General features: G+C 45.4%; 1 protein-coding gene across 3 annotated transcripts in view; it reads left to right on the forward strand.

The window, feature by feature from the left end:
• Positions 1–21,201, forward strand: part of LOC106573309 (inositol 1,4,5-trisphosphate-gated calcium channel ITPR2) — a 178,625-nt gene that overhangs the window by 121,474 nt on the left and 35,950 nt on the right. For all 3 annotated transcript variants that reach the window (XR_006759687.2, XM_045697031.2, XM_045697032.2), the window contains exons 49-51: positions 14,635–14,810; positions 16,914–17,078; positions 17,530–17,707. Coding sequence is in view for 2 of the 3 variants with exons in the window: in XM_045697031.2 (XP_045552987.1) it covers positions 14,635–14,810; positions 16,914–17,078; positions 17,530–17,707 (519 nt within the window). In the remaining variant the exon portion in view is untranslated. The remainder of the gene's footprint in view (positions 1–14,634; positions 14,811–16,913; positions 17,079–17,529; positions 17,708–21,201) is intronic.

Genomic DNA, 21,201 nt, shown 5'->3' on the forward strand with positions numbered 1-21,201 from the left:
ATCAATGGAAATCCAATTTATCAACCCATGGAGGTCTGGATTTGGAGTCACACTCAAAATTAAAGTGGAAAACCACACTACAGGCTGATCCAACTTTGATGTAATGTCCTTAAAACAAGTCAAAATGAGGCTCAGTAGTGTGTGTGGCCTCCACGTGCCTGTATGACCTCCCTACAATGCCTGGGCATGCTCCTGATGAGGTGGCAGATGGTCTCCTAAGGGATCTCCTCCCAGACCTGCACTAAAGCATCCGCCAACTCCTGGACAGTCTGTGGTGCAACGTGGCGTTGGTGGATGGAGCGAGACATGATGTCCCAGATGTGCTCAATTGGATTCAGGTCTGGGGAACGGGCGGGCCAGTCCATAGCATCAATGCCTACCTCTTGCAGGAACTGCTGACACACTCCAGCCACATGAGGTCTAGCATTGTCTTGCATTAGGAGGAACCCAGGGCCAACTGCACCAGCATATGGTCTCACAAGGGGTCTGAGGATCTCATCTCGGTACCTAATGGCAGTCAGGCTACCTCTGGCGAGCACATGGAGGGCTGTGCGGCCCCCCAAAGAAATGCCACCCCACACCATGACTGACCCACCGCCAAACCGGTCATGCTGGAGGATGTTGCAGGCAGCAGAAGGTTCTCCACGGCGTCTCCAGACTCTGTCACGTCTGTCACGTGCTCAGTGTGAACCTGCTTTCATCTGTGAAGAGCACAGGGCGCCAGTGGCGAATTTGCCAATCTTGGTGTTCTCTGGCAAATGCCAAACGTCCTGCACGGTGTTGGGCTGTAAGCACAACCCCCACCTGTGGACGTCGGGCCCTCATACCACCCTCATGCAGTCTGTTTCTGACCGTTTGAGCAGACACATGCACATTTGTGGCCTGCTGGAGGTCATTTTGCAGGGCTCTGGCAGTGCTCCTCCTGCTCCTCCTTGCACAAAGGCGGAGGTAGCGGTCCTGCTGCTGGGTTGTTGCCCTCCTACGGCCTCCTCCACGTCTCCTGGTAGCGCCTCCATGCTCTGGACACTACGCTGACAGACACAGCAAACCTTCTTGTCACAGCTCGCATTGATGTGCCATCCTGGATGAGCTGCACTACCTGAGCCACTTGTGTGGGTTGTAGACTCCGTCTCATGCTACCACGAGAGTGAAAGCACCGCCAGCATTCAAAAGTGACCAAAACATCAGCCAGGAAGCATAGGAACTGAGAAGTGGTCTGTGGTTACCACCTGCAGAACCACTCCTTTATTGGGGGTGTCTTGCTAATTGCCTATAATTTCCACCTGTTGTCTATTCCATTTGCACAACAGCATGTGAAATGTATTGTCAATCAGTGGACAGTTTGATTTCACATAAGTGTGATTGACTTGGAGTTACATTGTGTTGTTTAAGTGTTCCCTTTATTTTTTTGAGCAGTGTATATATATATATATAGTGTGAACCTTTATATTTATATATATATATATTATATATATATTATATATATATATATATATATTATATTATATAACTCAGCAATAAAAGAAACGTCCTCCTGCTGTCAACTGTGTTTATTTTCAGCAAACTTAACGTGTAAATATTTGTATGACCATAACATGATTCAGTAACTGAGACAGAAATTAAAAAGGTTCCACAGACATGTGACTAACAGAAATGTAAAAATGTGTCCCTGAACAAAGGGTGGTGGGTCAAAAGTAACAGACATCTAGACGTTCCGCTAGTGGAACACCTGCTCCAATATCCAATGATGGGCGTGGCGCGAAATACAAAGTCCTCGAAAATCCGGAAACTTCAATTTTTCAAATATATGACTATTTTACAGCATTTTAAAGACAAGACTCTCGTTAATCTAACCACACTGTCCGATTTCAAAAAGGCTTTACAACGAAAGCAAAACATTAGATTATGTCAGCAGAGTACCCAGCCAGAAATAATCAGATACCCATTTTTCAAGCTAGCATATAATGTCACAAAAAACAAAACCACAGCTAAATGCAGCACTAACCTTTGATGATCTTCATCAGATGACACTCCTAGGACATTATGTTATACAATACATGCATGTTTTGTTCAATCAAGTTCATATTTATATCAAAAAACAGCTTTTTACATTAGCATGTGACGTTCAGAACTAGCATTCCCACCGAACACTTCCGGTGAATTTACTAAATTACTCACGATAAACGTTCACAAAAAGTATAACAATTATTTTAAGAATTATAGATACAGAACTCCTTTATGCAATCGCGGTGTCCGATTTTAAAATAGCTTTTCGGTGAAAGCACATTTTGCAATATTCTGAGTAGATAGCCCGGCAGTCATGGCTAGCTATTTTGACACCCACCAAGTTTGGTACTCACCAAACTCAAATTTATTATAAGAAAAATTGGATTACCTTTGCTGTTCTTCGTCAGAATGCACTCCCAGGACTTCTACTTCAATAACAAATGTTGGTTTGGTTCCAAATAATCCATAGATATATCCAAATAGCGCCGTTTTGTTGTGTGTTCAAGACACTATCCGAAGGGTAACGAAGGGTGACGCGCCCGGGGCGTTTCGTGACAAAAGAATTCAAAATATTCGATTACCGTACTTCGAAGCATGTCAAACGCTGTTTAAAATCAATTTTAATGCGATTTTTTTCGTAAAAAAAGCGATAATATTCCGACCGGGAGTCGTTGTTTTCGTTCAAAGACAGAGAAAGTAAAATGGACTCTTCTCGTGCACGCGCGCGCCATTCTCATTGTTCTCAGATTGACCACTATCCAAATGCGCCACTATTTTTCAGCCATGGCCTGCAAAGTCATCATTCAACGTTCTGGCGCCTTCTGAGAGCCTATGGGAGCGTTAGAAAATGTCACGTTACAGCAGAGATCCCCTGTTTTGGATAGAGATGATCAAGAAGGCCAAGAAATGGTCAGAGAGGGCGCTTCCTGTTTGGAATCTTCTCAGGTTTTGGCCTGCCAAATGAGTTCTGTTATACTCACAGACACCATTCAAACAGTTTTAGAAACTTCGGAGTGTTTTCTATCCAAAGCTAATAATTATATGCATATTCTAGTTTCTGGGCAGGAGTAATAATCAGATTAAATCGGGTTCGTTTTTTTATCCGGCTGTGAAAATACTGCCCCCTATCCATAACATGTTAATGCTGCTGGTGCCCACACCAGATACTAAGTACTGCAGTGCATCTCCTCCTCATGGACTGCACCAGATTTGCCAGTTCTTGCTGTGAGATGTTAGCCCGCTCTTCCACCAAGGCACCTGCAAGTTCCCTGACATTTCTGGGGGAATGGCCCTAGCCCTCACCCTCCGATCCAACAGGTCCCAGATGTGCTCAATGGGATTCAGATTCTGGTTCTTCGCTGGCCATGGCAGAACACTGACATTCCTGACACAGAACGAGCAGTATGGCTGGTGGCATTGTCAGGATGAGCCTGCAAGAAGGGTACCACGTGAAGGAGGAGGATGTCTTCCCTGTAACGCACAGTGTTGAGATTGCCTGCAATGACAACAAGCTCAGTCCGATGATGCTGTGACACACCGCCCCAGACCATGATGGACCCTCCACCTCCAAATCGATCCCGCTCCAGAGTACAGGCCTCGGTGTAACGCTCATTCCTTTGATGATAAATGTGAATCCGACCATCACCCCTGGTTAGACAAAACCGTGACTCATCAGTGAAGAGACCACTTTTTGCCAGTACTATCTGGTCAAGCGACATTGTTGACGGTGATGTCTGGTGAGGACCTGCCTTACAACAGGCCTACAAGCCCTCAGTCCAGCCTCTCTCAGCCTATTGTGGACAATCTGAGCACGGATGGAGGGATTGTGCATTCCTGGTGTAACTCGGGCAGTTGTTGTTGCCATCCTGTACCTGTCCCGCAGGTGTGATGTTCGGATGTACCGATCCTGTGCAAGTGTTGTTACACGCGGTCTGCCACTGTGAGGACGATCAGCTGTCTGTCCTGTCTCCCTGTAGCGCTCTCTTAGGCGTCTCACAGTACGGACATTGAAATGTATTGCCCTTGCCACATATGCAGTCCTCATGCCTCCTTGCAGCATGCCTAAGGCACGTTCATGCAGATGAGCAGGGACCCTGGGCATCTTTCTTTTGGTGTTTTTCAAAGTCTGTAGAAAGGCCTCTCTAGTGGCCTAAGTTTTCATAACTGTGACCTTAATTGCCTACCGTCTGTAAACTGTTAGTGACTTAATGACCGTTCCACAGGTGCATGTTCATTAATTGTTTATGGTTTATTGAACAAGCATGGGAAAGAGTGTTTAAACCCTTTACAATGAAGATCTGGGAAGTTATTTGGATTTTTCCAAATTATCTTTGAAAGACAGGGTCCTGAAAAAGGGGCATTTCTTTTTTTGCTGAGTTTGAGGTCCCACAGAGCAAAAACCAAGAAATGAGGTCGAAGGAATTGTCCGTAGTGCTGCGAGACAGGATTGTGTCAGCACAGACCTGGGGAAGGATACCAAAACATTTCTGCAGCATTGAAGGTCCCCAAGAACTCTGACACCCCAGAGTTCCTCTGTGGAGATGATATAACCTTCCAGAAGGACAACCATCTCTGCAGCACTTCACCAATCAGGCCTTTATGGTAGAGTGGCCAGATGGAAGCCACTCCTCAGTAAAAGGCACATGACAGGAGTTTGCCAAAAGGGACCTAAAGGACTCTGACCATGAGAAACAAGATTCTCTGGTCTGATGAAACCAAGATTGAGCTCTTCGGCCTGAATGCCAAGTGTCATGTCTGTTTTTCAGCGGCAGGGAATAGGAGACAATTCGGGATTGAGGAAAAGCTGAACGGAGCAAAGTGAAGACATATATCTTTGATGAAAACCTGCTCCAGACTGCTCTGGACCACAGACTGGGGAGATGGTTCATCTTCCAACAGGACAAAGAACCTAAGAACACAGCCAAGACAACGCAGGACTGGCTTCGGTACAAGTCTCTGAATGTCCTTGAGTGGCCAACCAGAGCCCGGACTTGAACCCAATTGAACACCTCTGGATCGACCTGAAAATAGCTGTGCAGCAATGCTCCCCATCCAACCTGACAGAGTTTGAGATGATCTGCAGAGAAGAATGGGAGAAACTCCCCAAATACATGTTTTCCAAGCTTGTAACGTCATACCAATGAGAATGAGAAAGAGGCGCTGAGAAAGATGTGCTGGCAGTAAAGTGGGCTGCAGAAAGCCTGAAATACTACCTTCTAGGGCGCCACTTCACCCTCATCAGTGACCATGCTCCACTCCACATGCTCCACTCCACCTAGATGCATAGGGCTAAAGAGATGAACGCTCTAGTGATGCGGGTGTTTTTGAATCTCCAATCGTTTCACTTTGACTTAAAACACAGAACACGGAAGAAAATGGGAAATGTGGATGGGTTATCTCGCATGCATGCCTATTTTGCTAAGGCAGCCCGTCCTAGGGGGATCGAAGCTACAGGGGAGATGTGTGCCAAAGAAGGGGGGATGAGTAATAAATGGCAGATATGTGAGGGGAGAACTAATAAAAGGGCCCTGCCCTCACTAAAATGGCCACCCCGACCAGAACTACAGATCACAAAATGTCTGACTGCCAAAAACTACAATCCCCATAAGCAAGGGGAACGCTCGGAAGGTGGGGCCGACCCAAATCAAATTTATTTATATTGCCCTTCTTACATCAGCTGATATATCAAAGTGCTGTACAGAAACCCAGCCTAAAACCCCAAACAGCAAGCAATGCAGGTGTAGAAGCACAATGGCTAGGAAAAACTCCCTAGAAAGGCCAAAACCTAGGAAGAAACCTAGAGAGGAACCAGGCTATGAGGGGTGGCCAGTCCTCTTCTGACTGTGCCGGGTGGAGATTATAACAGAACATGGCCAAGATGTTCAATTGTTCATAAATGACCAGCATGGTCAAATAATAATTATCACAGTAGTTGTCGAGGGTGCAACAAGTCAGCACCTCAGGAGTAAATGTCAGTTGGCTTTTCATAGCCGATCATTGAGAGTATCTCTACCGCTCCTGCTGTCTCTAGAGAGTTGAAAACAGCAGGTCTGGGGCAGGTAGCACGTCCGGTGAACAGGTCAAGGTTCCATAGGCAGAACAGTTGAAACTGGAGCAGCAGCGCACGGCCAGGTGGACTGGAGCCAGCAAGGAGTCATCATGCCAGGTAGTCCTGAGGCATGGTCCTAGGGCTCAGGTCCTCTGAGAGAGAGAGAGAGAGAGAAGAGAGAGAGAGAAAGAAAGAAAGAAAGAAAGAAAGAAAGAAAGAAGAAAGAAAGAAAGAAAGAAAGAAAGAAAGAAAGAAAGAAAGAAAGAAAGAAAGAAAGAAAGAAAGAAGAGAGAAAGAGTGAATTAGAGAGAGCATACTTAAGTTCACACAGGACACCGGATAAGACAGGAGAAATACTCCAGGTATAACAGACTGACCCTAGCCCCCCGACACATAAACTACTGCAGCATAAATACTGGAGGCTGAGACAGGAGGGGTCAGGAGACACTGTGGCCCCATCCGATGATACCCCGGACAGGGCCAAACAGGCAAGATATAACCCCACCCACAATGCCAAAGCACAGCCCCCACACCCGCAGATAAGGGGTTAAGACAAACCAGGAAGAGAGAGACCAAGGGGCTGGGGATCTGTGAACCATAGAGAAAGAGACATTTTATATCGGCTGGATTTACCGTGTATGACCTGGACTGTTTGGACTTACCTGTTGGCGTTTAGACCTGGACCTACTGAGAACCCAATTCGTGTCCCGAACCCTGCTATCCTTGACCACGCCTGCAGCCTGGGTGGAGAATCCACCATACAGGTACTGTCCTGTTCGAAAGAACTCTCATTCAGGGGTGATTTTGGTGACCCGAGCATTCTTCTCCTTAGCCCTATGCATATGGGTGAGTGGAGCATGGTCACTAATGAGGGTGAAGTGTCGCCCTAGCAGGTAGTATTTCAGGCTTTCTAGAGCCCACTTTACTGCCAGCGCTTCTTTCTCAACGACTGAGTAGGTAGTCTCCCGTGGTTCCAGCTTCCTGCTTTATAACAGCATGGGGTGTGTTATACCTCTTGGGAGAGCGCGGCTCCCAAGCCGACCTCTGAGGCATCCATCTGAACAACGAACTTGCGCTCAAAGTCTGGTACCACCAGCACTGGATTACAGCAGAGAGCCTCCTGTAATGTTCTAAATGCTTTGGTGGCCTTTTCATCCCATGTTTGGCCCTCTGGCTCTAGTCATGTCGGTGAGTGGGGCGGCCACTGTGGCATAACTTGGGATGAACTTCCGGTAGTAACCGGTAAACCCTAGCAAAGCTCGAACCTGCTTCTTATTTACTGGTTTCGGCCATCCTCGAATTGCCTAGACCTTCTTAAGTTGGGGTTTGATTAACCCTCTTCCCATGGTGTATCCCAGATACTCGGTTTCCTCTAACCCCAAGTAACACTTGGCAGGGTTCGCCGTGAGCCCTGCCTTCCTAAGGGCATCTAGCTATGCCTCTACCCGGGGTACGTCGCATTCCCAATCTGGGCTGTAAATCCCCACGTCATCTAACTAGGCTGCGGCGTAAGCTTGGTGCGGTTTTAGGACTTGGTCCATTAGCCGTTGAAAGGTGGCTGGGGCCCCGTGTAAGCCGAATGGCATTACAGTGTATTGAAACCGTCAGGGGTTGCAAAGGCTGTCTTTTCTTTGGCTCTGGGGGTCAGAGGAATTTGCCAGTAACCTTTGGCTAGGTCCAGGGTCGTAATGTACCGAGCTTTACTAATTTTCTCCAATAGTTCATCTACTTGGGGCATGGGGTAGGCATCAAACTTGGAGATTTCATTTACCTTCTGAAACTCATTACACAACCGCTAGGAGACCATCACAATTGGGCTAGACCACTCAATATGTGACTCTTCAACCACTCCATGTGCCAACATTTTCTCCGTTTCTGCTCTAATCGCAGCTTGTCAAGCATCGGGTACCCGATATAGCCTCATGCTCACTTTTCTCCCTGGTAGGGAAACAATATCATGAGCCATAACCTTAATTCGGCCTGGTATCCCTGAAAGCACATCTCTGTTTTTCTGGATCAGGGTCTATACTTCCGGTGCTTGTGCTGGGGACAGAGTAGGTGAAACATGCACTTCGGCTGCCTCCTGAGTGGGTGTGGGGTACGTGACAATTAGTGTTTCTCTTCCTCTCCATGCTTTTAACAGGTTAATGAGATGGATCTGTTCTGGAGGCCGACGACCTGGCTGTCGGACCCGATAATTATCTTCTCCTATTCTCTCCAGCACTTCATGTGGTCCTTTCCATGTAGCTTGTAGTTTACACTCTACTGTGGGGACCAGCAATAACACCTTATCTCCCGGTTGAAATCCCCTCAGGGTAACCTGCCGTTTATAAGTGTGCCGCTGGTGCTCTTAGTACTTGTCTCGTGCTCTCTGGCGATGGGCGTGACTGTGGCTATCCTGTCTTGCATTGCCTTGACGTGCTCTATAACAACAGTATAAGGGGTGGATTGGTGCTCCCAGGTTTCCCGGGCGATGTCTAAGATTCCCCGGGGGTGCATCCCATATATCAGCTCAAAGCATGAAAACCCCAGTGAGGCTTGGGTAACCTCTCTAATGGCAAACATCAGATACGGCAACATGCAATTCCAGTTTTTCTCATCCTTATCGATTATCCTGAGCATTGACTTCAGGGTACGGTTGAATCTCTCAACCAGCCCGTCCTTCTGAGGATGGTAAACTGATGTCCTAAACTGTTTCCCCTGCCACAACTTACAAAGGTCTGCCATAAGGCGGGACATAAAGGGGGTCCCATGGTCAGTAAGGATCTCCTTGGAATCCCTACCCTGGTGAACAGGAGCAATAATTCCTTGGCAATATTTTTGGAAGGCATCGTCCGAAGGGGAATGGCTTCTGGGTATCGAGTGGCATAATCTAGAATGACCAGAATGTATTGGTGCCCTCTGGAAGACTTGGTAGTGGGCCCACTATATCCATTGCTATCCTCTCAAATGGCGTTTCGATTATGGAGAGTGGCACTAATGGGCTACTAACAGCTGGTTGGGGAGCTGTTAACTGGCACTCGTGGCAATCTCCACAATGCAACCTCAGCCTGAATTCCTGGCCAGTAAAACCTCCTCACAGTCCGGTCTTGGGTTTTATTGATACCAAGGTCCCCCCCCCCCCCCCCCCCCAGAATATGCCCATGAGCTAGGTCCAGTACTGTTCTCCGGTACTGAGTGGGGACCTGTTCCACCACATCAACCCCTATGTTTGAGAGACTGTACACCAAACCCTTTTTCATGATGAAGTGGGGGAAACTATTAGGCATCGTCTTTATGGGGGTACCATCTACGACCTGCACATCTGCTCTGGCTTGCTGCAGGGTTGGATCCTGGGTCTAGGCCGTCCTGAAATTAGTCAGGGACCCTGCCAGGTCTGTTAGTTCTAGATAGTCGCCCTCTGGATCCAGATCAACCCTGGCCCCACTAGTACCGGGCTGCTCGCTATTGACTGGGTCTGCCCCTTCTTCCTCATCCTCCCCTACTAGCACCTGTGAGGTTGGCTCCTGGGAAACCTTCTCTTTTCTTGGCTTTGGTTGAGCTACATGCTACTTCCTGCTTGGTCAGGGGTGTTGGCTTCTCAAATATGCTGTTATTTTAGCTTGACCTCGCAAAGTTAGGACAGTATCTACCCAGTATTACATCATACGGCATCTTCGAGACCACGTCAACCTCATAATCCAGCAGCCCGTCCTCAGTTTGTCTGCTCACTAAGGCTGTGGGGTACGGGCGGGTATCCCCATGAATGCATGAAACACTGGCCAACCCATCATCGAAGTTCTCGGGGTAGACCTCGCTGGTCGAGTACGATGGTCTCCACAATCTTGGCGGATGAACGGGTCTCCGGTTGCAACCATTTCCGTGTCAGGTGAATCAAGTCGAACATCGGTGTTCGGGGAGGTTGTCGAGGTCTTTTGGCCTTCTGGTGGAAGTGGTGTGCCCTCACGATATCGGTCACTCCCAGTCTAGTCAGAATCTCTCCCTTTATTTTATCGTAATCCTGTGCATCTTTCAACTCTTAGGTCGAATAATGCTTTTTGAGCATCCCCTGCCAGGTATGGTGCCAGAAGCCCTGCCCATTCTTCTTTCGGCGGCTACTTCTCTCTCTCTGCCGTCCTTTCGAAGGTGGTGAGGTATGCTTCCACATCACCCTGCTTTGTCATTTTTTTAAGAAAATTATTGTGCCGCCTCCGGGTATTTGCAGCTGGTAACTGAGGCCCAATTTGGGCGGCTAGCCCCTTTCAGGCCTTCTCTTAACTCCCGGGTGTTTCTCTCTTGCTCCTCTCTGAGCAGTTGGTTGGTGAGGTGCTGGACCTGCAACGTGTCCTGATGCATTCGCATTGCATCCTGATGAGCTATTTGTTGAGCTCTAGTTGTCTCTTGTTGGGCTGCCGCTGCATGTAGCAGCGCCTGTATGGCTCCCTCCATACTAATTTTCCCAGAGCAAACTGTACGGAACAAACAAATCCACAAAAAAACCCTGACTTTCCTTTGGAGTACTAACTGAACACTTCGTTTTGTCTACGAAATCAGCGGTACGGTTCGTCCCTTTATCTGCTTCAGACCACACTGTGCCCACATTCTCCACACGTGTGACAAACCTCTTCAAGGTTAGGAGAGTTTGTCACAAATTAAGCGGAAGACCGTCACCACACTCACCCCAGAATGAGAGTTCTTTCGAACAGGATAGTACCTGTATGTTGGATTCTCCGCCCAGGCCGCAGGTGTGGTCAAGGACAGCAGGGTTTGTGACACGAATCGGGTTCTCGGTAGGTCCAGGTCCAAACGCCAACAGGTAAGTCCAAACAGTCCAGGTCATACACGGTATTGTCTCTTTCTCTATGGTTCACAGATCCCCCAGCCCCTTCTCTCTCTTCCTGGTTTATCTTGGTCCTTTATTCCTTTATCTGTGGGTCGGGTCCACCTTCCGAGCGTTCCCCTTGCTTCTGGGGATTGTAGGTTTTGGCGGTCGGCCAATTTGTGATCTGTAGTTCTGGTCGGGGTGGCCATTTTAGTGAGAGGGCAGAGAACGTTTATTAGTTCTGCCCTCACATATCTGCCATTTATCACTCTGCCCCCTTCTTTGCCACACACACACACACACACACACACACACACACACACACTCCCACTCCCTACCAGTCAAAAGTTTTAGAACACCTACTCATTCAAGGGTTTTTCTTTATTTTTACTATTTTCTATAAAACTATCAAATAACATATGGAATCATGTAGTAACCCAAAAAAGTGTTAAAAAGATCAGAATATATTTTATATTTGAGATTCTTCAAATAAGCCACCCTTTGCCTTGATGACAGCTTTGCACACTCTTGGCATTCTCTCAACCAGCTCCATGAGGTAGTCATCTGGAATGCATTTCAATTAACAGGTGTGCCTTATTAAAAGTTAATTTGTGGAATATCTTTTCTCCTTAAAGTAATGATGGTCTGTTGTTTCTCTTTGCTTATTTGAGCTGTTATTGCCATAATATGGACTTGGTATTTTACCAAATAGGGCTATCTTCTGTATACCACCCCTACCCTACTGATTTGCTCAAAAGCGTTAACCTCTCTAGGACGCTACCGTCCCACCTGGCCAACATCCAGTGAAATTCCAGAGCGCCAAATTCAAAAACAGAAATACTCATTATAAAAATTCATGAAACATACAAGTGTTATACATCGGTTTAAAGATTAACTTCTTGTTAATCCAACCACGGTGTCAGATTTCAAAAATACTTTACGGCCGAACGCAAACCATGCGATTATTTGAGAACAGGGCCTGGCAGACAAATCATTACAAACAGGAACCAGCCAAGTAGACGAGTAACAAAAGTCAGAAATAGCGATAAAATTAATCACTTACCTTTTGATGATCTTCATATGGTTATACTCACAAGACTCCCGGTTACCCAATAAATCTTTGTTTTGTTTGATAAAGTCCCTCTTTATATCCAAAAACCTCTGTTTTTGTTAGCGCGTTTTGTTCAGTAATCCACTGTCTCAAACAACATCCGGTGAAATTGCAGAGCATGAAACTCAACAAAAAAGAAATTCTCATAATAAACATACATAAAAAGATACAAATGTTATACACCAGCTTAAAGATAAACTTCTTGTTAATCCAACCGCTGTGTCAGATTTCAAAAAGGCTTTACGGCGAAAGCAAACCATGCGATTATCTGAGAACAGCGCCCAGCAGACAAATCATTACAAACAGTTAGCAGCCAAGAGGAGTAACAAGTCAGAAATAGCGATAAAATGTATCACTTACCTTTGATGATCTTCATATGGTTGCACTCCCAAGACTCCATGTTACACAATAAATGTTTGTTTTGTTCGATAAATTCCCTCTTTATATTCAAACAAAAACCTGGTGCGTTTTCAGTAATCCATTGGAACAAAGCGTGGTCACAACAGACAGACGAAAAATATAAAAAGTACCATAAAAGTTCATAGAAACGTGTCAAACGATGTTTATAATCAATCCTCAGGTTGTTTTTGTCATAAATAATCGATCATATTTCAACCGGACAATAGCGTCGTCAATAGAAAAGGAAAAACAAGAAAGGCACGCTCCCGGTCACGCGCAGGACTCATGTCTGGAAATTTCCTCTGTCATCTCATTGAAAGTGGTGTTTATCCCTCATTTTTCAGAGTAAAAGCCTGAAACAATGCCTAAAGACTGGCCACATGTAGTGGAAGCCATAGGGATTGTGAACTAGGTCATAAGTCTTTGTATGGTGGATAGGCTTTCAATGGAAAAACAGGCATTTCTAAATAATAGCACTTCCTGGATGGATTTTCCTCAGGTTTTCACCTGCCATATCAGTTCTGTTATACTCACAGACATTATTTTAACAGTTTTGGAAACTTTAGTGTTTTCTATCCAAATCTACCAATTATATGCATATCCTATCTTCTGGACCTGAGTAGCAGGCAGTTTACTTTGGATATGCTTTTCATCCAAAATTCCGAATGATGCCCCCTACCCCAGTGAGGTTAACCTCTACTAGATCGGTGTCCCTATACTGGGATGGTTGATGCTAACGTGCGCTAACTTACGCTAATGTGACTAGCATGACATAGGTAACAGCAAGCTTTCCAGGACATAGACATGTCTTATATGGGCAAAAAGCTTAAATTCGTGTTATTCTAACTGCACTGTCCAATTTACAGTAGCTGTTACAGTGAAAAAATACCATGCAATTGTTTGAGGAGAGTGCTCAACAACAGAAAACTTAGCACCGCAACTGGTTTGATACATTCACCTTTGATGGTAAATAATGTACTTACATTCAGTAATCTTGCTCTGATTTGTCATCCTGAGGGTCCCAGAGATAAAATGTAGCATATTTTTGTTTGATAAAATCAATTTTTTATATTCAAATGTAGGAACTGGGTTCTACAGCTTGAACCCCTGCTGTCTCTGAGACCCATGAGGCGGTGCACAATTGGCCCAACGTCGTCCAGGTTAGGGGAGAGTTTGGCCGGACAGGATGTCCTTGTCCCATCGCGTTCTAGTGATTCCTGTTGCTTCCGGGTTAGGCAAGCAGTGTGTCAAGAAGCAGTGCGGCTTGGCGGGTCGTGTTTCAAAGGAGACATGGCTCTCGGCCTTCGTCTCTCCCGAGTCCGTACGGGAGTTGCAGCGATGGGACAAAGCTGTAACTACCTATTGGCTATCACGAAATTGGGGTATACATTTTTTTATTTTCAAGCAGAACATGAAAACAAGCGTTTCTCATTGGACAATTTCAGGTAATCCCTACCTGTTGGTTAGTCTTTCTTCCATGTGGTGCCTAATGAGCGTGATCCAGTAGTTCCCAAAGGGTCTCAAGTGGCTCTGGTACCCACTAGTGAGTTGCAGCCAGTTCCTCTTGGGGAAAGGCTAAAGCGTACTTGTGACTGGAAACATGACTGTGCATGTCATGATAGTAGTCCTGTGTGGCTCAGTTGGTAGAGCATGGTGTTTGCAACGCCAGGGTTGTGGGTTCTAATCCCACGGGGGACCAGTACGGGGGAAAAAATGTATGAAAAATGTATGAAATGTATGCATTCACTACTGTAAGTCGCTCTGGATAAGAGCGTCTGCTAAATTACTAAAATGTAAAATGTAGTCATGGAGAAATCTAAAGGCACTAGGTAGGTCACGATGCGAGAAAGTCCCGATCTTGTATGGCATTTGCTGCATGACCACGTGTGTGATACTCATACTGAACGTTGGATCGCGTGGTAAGTAGAAGACAGAATTGAACAGGGACACGAGGGTCACTGGGACATGCCCATTGTGAGAGAGAGAGAGGCAGAGAGCCTAAAGAGAACATAGTGTTGCGCCAAGTGTAGCTAAGTGCTATCCTGGTCCCAGATCTGCTTGTGTTGTCTAGCCAGTTGGCAGTTGCATCTTCGCTATAGCCTTGTCCCCAACTGGCAAGACGGCACAAACAGGTCTGGGACCAGGCTATAATGAAGCACTCAGCTCTGTTGCATAATACATGAATCCAAATGCCACCTCTTTGAACAGCGCTAATGTCTTAATCTGTCTTTGTTGTTGTTGACATTTGCTTGTATACCTCATCCCCAGGCATCCTGCCCCCCTTTGTATCCATCCTGCTGTGGGTGGCGTTGGTGGTGTGTACCACCATGCTCTTCATCCTTCCCAAACCAGGGAGTGTCCGGCCCTTCCTGGTCTCTGTCATACTGCGCTCCATCTACACACTGGGCCTGGACCCCACCCTGTTGTTACTGGGCGCCGCCAACGTAAGTACAGTAGAGTTACCGAGGGTGATGATATCCTTGATGTTAGAGAGGCGGGCAGTGTATTAGGTTCGAATCCCAGGGCAGATGGGGTAAATCTGGTGGGAGTTAGCCGGCAGCCGGAGGTTTGCTAGCATCAATATCCCATGTGCTACCTACTGTCGGTGTGCCTATGAGCAAGACACTTTACGCCATCCTGACAGGCACCTTGTTAAGTTCGCTGATTAAGGCAGTGTCGCTGATGACACTGTTGCATGATGACGAGGAACACCATGGCCCGGTCCTAAATGACTTTGTAGAGTGGTGTGAGGAATCACACTTGGTCCTCAATTCCAATAAGACCAAAGAGATGTGCATAGACTTCAGGAAGCATACAACACCTACCTCTGCAACATCTATCAGAGGTCAGAACATAGAGATTATAGAGGAATACAAATATATGGGTGTCCTCTAGGACAATAAGCTTCAGTGGAGTAAATGTACAGACCTGATCTACAAAAATAGTCAACAGAGACTGTACTTTCTGAAAAAGCTGGGATCTTTTAATGTTAATTGTACTATACTGACTCTGTTTTATACATCTTTAATTGAGAGTATTTCAACTGTTATTGTTTGTTGGTTTTGCAATTCCACTGTCAGCCAGAGAAATTTGCTGAGAAGGATTATCACCACAGCAAGCAAGGAACTTGGAGTCAAACAGACAGGTCTGGATGAGATCTTTAAGGTCAGGGCCCTCCGCAAGGCTCACAAAATCATTTTAGACCCAAGCCACCCCCCTGTACCCGGACTTTGAACTGCTCCCCTCTGGGCGCAGGTATAGGGCACCCCTCGGCAGGAAAAACGGAACTAGACAATCATTTGTGCCAGGTGTGATATCCCTCCTAAATAGCTCTGGCTAATGTTCCTATCGACCCAGTAAGGCCAGCAGGCTAATGTTCCTATCCACCCAGTAAGGCCAGCAGGCTAGTCTCTTTTTATTGGTATGTAACTGTTATGAAAGTTGTATTGTCAATTTGTTTTGTTATTTAAATTACACTTTAAACGTACATGACACTGCAACAAAATTTCCCCATGGGGACAAAGTCAGTAAAGTAAACCCCTTAACCCCAACCCCTCTACGGCTGGGATGCTCCCGGTTTTGCCAGTGTACAGCAGGAAATAAGAATTACTGTTATTAATGAATTCTATTATAGAGGTTTTATTATTCCCAAGAGGCAATTTGTTTGCAAAAAGTACAGAAAAGTAAAATACGGAAAATATATTTTTAAGTAAATGTACAGTGTACTAGGATTGGGCGGTATCCAGATTATCATGCCTTCATACCGACCTTGTGTTCATTACCGAATATCCCAGTTTGGCACAAGGGGCGCTGTTTTCAAACCCCACTGATACTCTGTAATCCGAAGGTTAGCAATGCTAACAAGTACATTTAAGATCCCATTGAGAATGCTAACTAAATGCTAATGAGCGCGTTGCGAGCATTTTGTAAAGATTCTGACCTAAACTATATAAGTAACTCCAAAATGCTACTTGCAGTTTGCGGCACAAAACAAATATTAGCCAGCAAGGCTCTTGATCCAGGAGGGAATTATTTGCTTTTACCAAGCGAATGCTTAGCTAGATAGCTAACTAGCTACTAAATTAGCAAACCAAATGCACAACTACAAAGCATTCAGCACATTTTAGACAGTTAACTTAATAGTTATAAGTCATCTAGCTGGCAAACATTTTGTTGTGAATTCCATACTGTAATTAGATCACAAGGCTCCGGTCTCTCGTTGTTGTGCTTGTAAACAAACACCATGTGACTGGGGACTACCGTAAGCTTCATAATAATGTGAGGTGAAATGAAGAACGCAATGTTCTTTATCTCCTAACATATTGCGCAAGTTGACTGCAGGTACTTACTTAAAAAGAAGCTACAAATATTCACATAAACATCAAATAAAGTTTTAATGATATTGAAAACCCATAGCTTTGCTTTTTCCAAATACCCCAGTTTACGATATTCTGCCCATGCCTATAGTGTACAACAATTTTCTTGTAATTTCAGCATCGTCTTCTATTGAAGCCATTGCTCAGTCCTCTCCTCTCTCATCTCTCCAGCTCCTCAATAAGATTGTGTTCCTGGTGAGCTTCGTGGGCAACCAGGGGACGTTCACACGGGGCTACAAGCCGGTGGTCATGGACATGCCCTTCCTCTACCACGTGGGCTATGTCATCGTCTGTATGCTGGGCCTCTTCGTCCACGAGTTCTTCTACAGCTTCCTGGTTAGTCGAAACAATCTCTCTGTCTGGTCTTCTCTGCAGCACTTCACCATTAAACTTAAAAAAGACCAGGCTTGATATTATTATTCATTTATAAAAATGTTATCCATTCAATTCAGTAAAGTGGATTCATTGAACTTCAAAGTACTTGATTATTATTCGGGAAACCTAAAATTGACGTTTGACAATGATCTTGATTTAAGTTTGGACCTTTCTTGGTGCCATGTGATGATGGCAGGTGGTTGTTGTGTGGTTATGTCGTTTAGCTTTGTGGTTTCCTTGTTCCTCCTTGTACCAGGTTTTTCAGACACAGTTTCAGAAAGACACATCCTCTCCTACTTTTGCTATTGCTGCCAATCGGAAGCTTTGTGATGTCTGGTTCCTCTACAGCTCTCCTACAGCTGTGTGTTCATGTGTGTCTGTATCTGTCTGACTGTGTGTCTGTGCCCCTCAGCTCTTTGACCTGCTGAACCGCGAGGAGACCCTGCTGAATGTGGTCAAGAGTGTGACGCGTAATGGACGCTCCATTGTCCTCACAGCTGTACTGGCCCTCATCCTGGTCTACCTCTTCTCCATCGTAGGCTTCCTCTTCCTTAAGGACGACTTCCGCATGGACGTGCAACGTCTGCCAGGTCGGTGCACATAGACGCCCTCTCCTCTCCTCTTCATCCCAGAACCCTGTACTCTATCCTGGTCTCTGCCCTATTACCCCCCCCCTTCATTCAGTACCCACAATCACCCCCTACTCACTACCTTCGCCTCTATACTCTACCCTAGGTCTCTGCACTTTTGCCCCTAGTTCAGTTAGCACACACTGTTCCTCAGCCCCTATACTACCCTAGGTCTCAAATCAAATGTTATTTGTCACTTGCTTTGTAAACAACAGGTGTAGGCTAACAGTGAAATGCTTACTTACGGGTCTTTTCCAATAACGCAGGGTTAAGGAGATGTATATAATTATTATTTATGTTTATTTTTACATTTGAAATAGTGACACAAGGATTAAATACACAGTAAATGACAATAACAAGTAAAAATAACATGGAGTACCAGTACCGAGTCTATTTGCAGGGTACGAGGGAGTTGACGTAGCTATGTACTGTAGGTAGGGGTAATGTGACTAGGCAACATGATAGATAGACAGTAGTAGCAGCGTATGTGTGAAAGTGTATGGCGTCAGTATGCATGTGTGTTGGGTTGTCAGTTTGTTAAAGTATGTGTGAGTGTGTGGGTCGAGTCTTTTCATTTTACCTTTATTTAACTAGGCAAGTTAGTTAAGAACAAATTCTTATTTACAATGACGGCCTACTGGGGAACACTGGGTTAACTGTCTTGTTCAGGGGCAGAACGACTGATTTTTACCTTGTCTGCTCAGGGATTCGATCCAGCAACCTTTTGGTTACTGGCCCAACGCTCTAACCACTAGACTACCTGCCGCCCCATATCTGATGAGTGTGAAATTGTGTGTGGCCGAGGGACACAGAGTCCAGTGAGTGTGCATAGTCATTGCAAGAGTTAGTGCAAAAAAGGGTCAATGCAGGTAGTCCATGTTGATGGTCAGCATGGTGGATGTGTTGTTGTCAACCCTCACCGCCTAGGGGCGGCCTGTCAGGAAGGCCAGGATCCAGTTGCAGAGGGAGGTGTTCAGTTCCAGGGTCCTGAGCTTGGTGATAAGCTTGGAGGGGACTATGGCATTGAATGCTGAGCTGTAGTCAATGAACAGCATTCTTACAGAGGTTTTTCTTTCGTCCAGGTGGGTGAGGGCAGTGTGGAGTGCAATAGAGATTGGTCATCTGTAGATTTGTTGGGCAGTATGCGAATTGGAGTGGGATCAGGGTGTCTGGGATGAGGGTGTTAATGTGAGCTATGACCAGCCTTTCGAAGCATTTCATGGCTATAGATGTGTGCTACGTGGTGATAGTCATTTGGGCAGGTTACCTTAGCATGTCTGCCCATTTACTCTGTTCCCCTGCAGCACCCCACCTTCCTCAGCCTGTCCTGCTGATCACTGATCTAGTCACTGCTCACTTAGAAGGTCCATGATCTCTGATGATTTGAGGTGTCTGCACTCCTTTTGCACTGGACTGAGGCCCCATAGTCTTCCCATTAGGCCTACCCTGCCCTCATCCACACCTAACTGGCCCCCTTCAATACCCACACCTGTCTGGCCTCAGTCATTTTCAGGTAAATTCTGTGTCCCACGGTCGTGAGAACTTCCTTAAACAGCCAGTATACAACCTGTTCACAAATTAATCAAATACATTCTAATGACATCAGTACAATCCTTTTTGCCCACTGTGTAGTTATCACCCGTGGTAGTTATCACCCGGTGGTAGTTATCACCCGGTGGTACCCGGTGGTAGTTATCACCCGGTGGTAGTTATCACCGGGCAGTACAGCATGAGACGGATGGTTCATTTTATCATTACCCGCTATTCTCTCTTCAGACACTCTGCTTATCAATAGTGAAATAGGGCTGGGGAGTAAACAGAATAGATTTTAGTGTTCAGTTGGAACTGACAGGAATATAGACTTTGAGTAGTAGGATGGACTTTTTGCTTTGTGTCATAACAGCTATGTGTAATTACTAGTAAACACAATTTTACTAAACATAGTTTACAAGACTATGGATTTAAGATAAACCTCTGCCAGCACATATGCACCTGTTGCATAATCTGGCGCGGTGGCCATGCAGCGCAGAACAGAGCGGCGCTCTTATGTAACCGGCTGGTCTGGGGTGTGTGTTTATTGTACTATCTGTCTGTGGGCTGAGCTGTCTAAGTGCACAGCGGGAGCTCCAGGCCTGGACTTTACTTGCCACAGGGTTTCCGTTAGACGGTAATAGCCGGCTTTTGGTCGATATAATTTTTTATTGGTGCCAACCAATTGTCTGGGAGAGAGAGAGAAAAAAATCTCTTTGCGAAATAATGCATTTTATCCTTCATTGATTGAAATACCAGTCGATGTAGCGTGGGAGTTGCTGATACAGCTCAAACAGCTGTCTGTTGCTGCTGGAGTAAAACATGTGCTTTAGTAAGACCAGTCATTGCACAACAATTCTAAAGCCAATCGCATTTTTAAAAAACTATGGCCACGATTAAAAATATATTTTTATTTCTCAACTGGTAATTAAAGCTTGCTTCCCATTTGCCATTCAAGTGTATAGGCAACTAGGCAGGCTTCAGCGTATCACACACCACTTTGCAATGAACTGGAGGCAGTATCCGTTTTGAAGACATATCCTTATTTGTTTGAAACTTTAGCGTTTTACTACATATTGTGAGGCATGTCTTACCTTGACTAGACTAGGCAAAATCCAACCAAACGTGCAGGCAATTATTTTCTAAAGACTTCCATATGCCATTGAAACCAGTAGCCTTTTTCTCTCGTGTTCTATTGGTTTTCAAATCAACTTTATTTAATTTGTCCAGTAGCCAATGCCACAATCCTTATCATTAGCAACCCATGCTAGTTGTTGCATATTTAAATCTCCCCTCTTTCTGAGTTTCTAACCAATATTTTCATTCGCATGTAGCCTACTGCCTTGTGTGCATTGCTGCGCTTATACTTGGATGTAGCTCGGCCTACTGGTTGTATGAATTTGGGATCTATCATCCAAAAACTGTCCCAGAGTCTGTTTGGAATAGGCTATTTCTTTCTGGCACCAAACGACAAGATGACTAATAGAATAGGGCAACTTTTCTACTATGGGGGATAGTAGATTGACATAGGCTATTGATTTTGCTGTTTGTCTTGTTGGCTGAGGAAAAGTATATGTGGGCAGTTATTCTAACATAGGCGGCGTGTGACTTTCAAGTTTGGAAAAGCACATTTTCACCATAAAAATACACATTTTATAGTGGCAGGCATTCCATGCATCCTCACATTTGCAGACTTATGGAAGATAGTCTACTATTCCTAATGTGAAGATTGGATAGTCGTAGTGGCTTAGGGTAGGCCTAGGCTATATCAGATAGCAGGCTATATCCTACATTTATTCTCCTTTTTTTGCACTGGAAAACGTTGGCCTCTTTTTTTTATTAACACATTTCAAGCAATTCTACTACACTATATATGACTGGAGACATTAGCAGAAACGTTTTTAATACGACATATTACAGGGTAG

This window comes from Salmo salar, chromosome 16, assembly GCF_965601325.2.
Source record: "Salmo salar chromosome 16, fSalSal1, whole genome shotgun sequence".
NCBI lineage: Eukaryota > Metazoa > Chordata > Actinopteri > Salmoniformes > Salmonidae > Salmo > Salmo salar.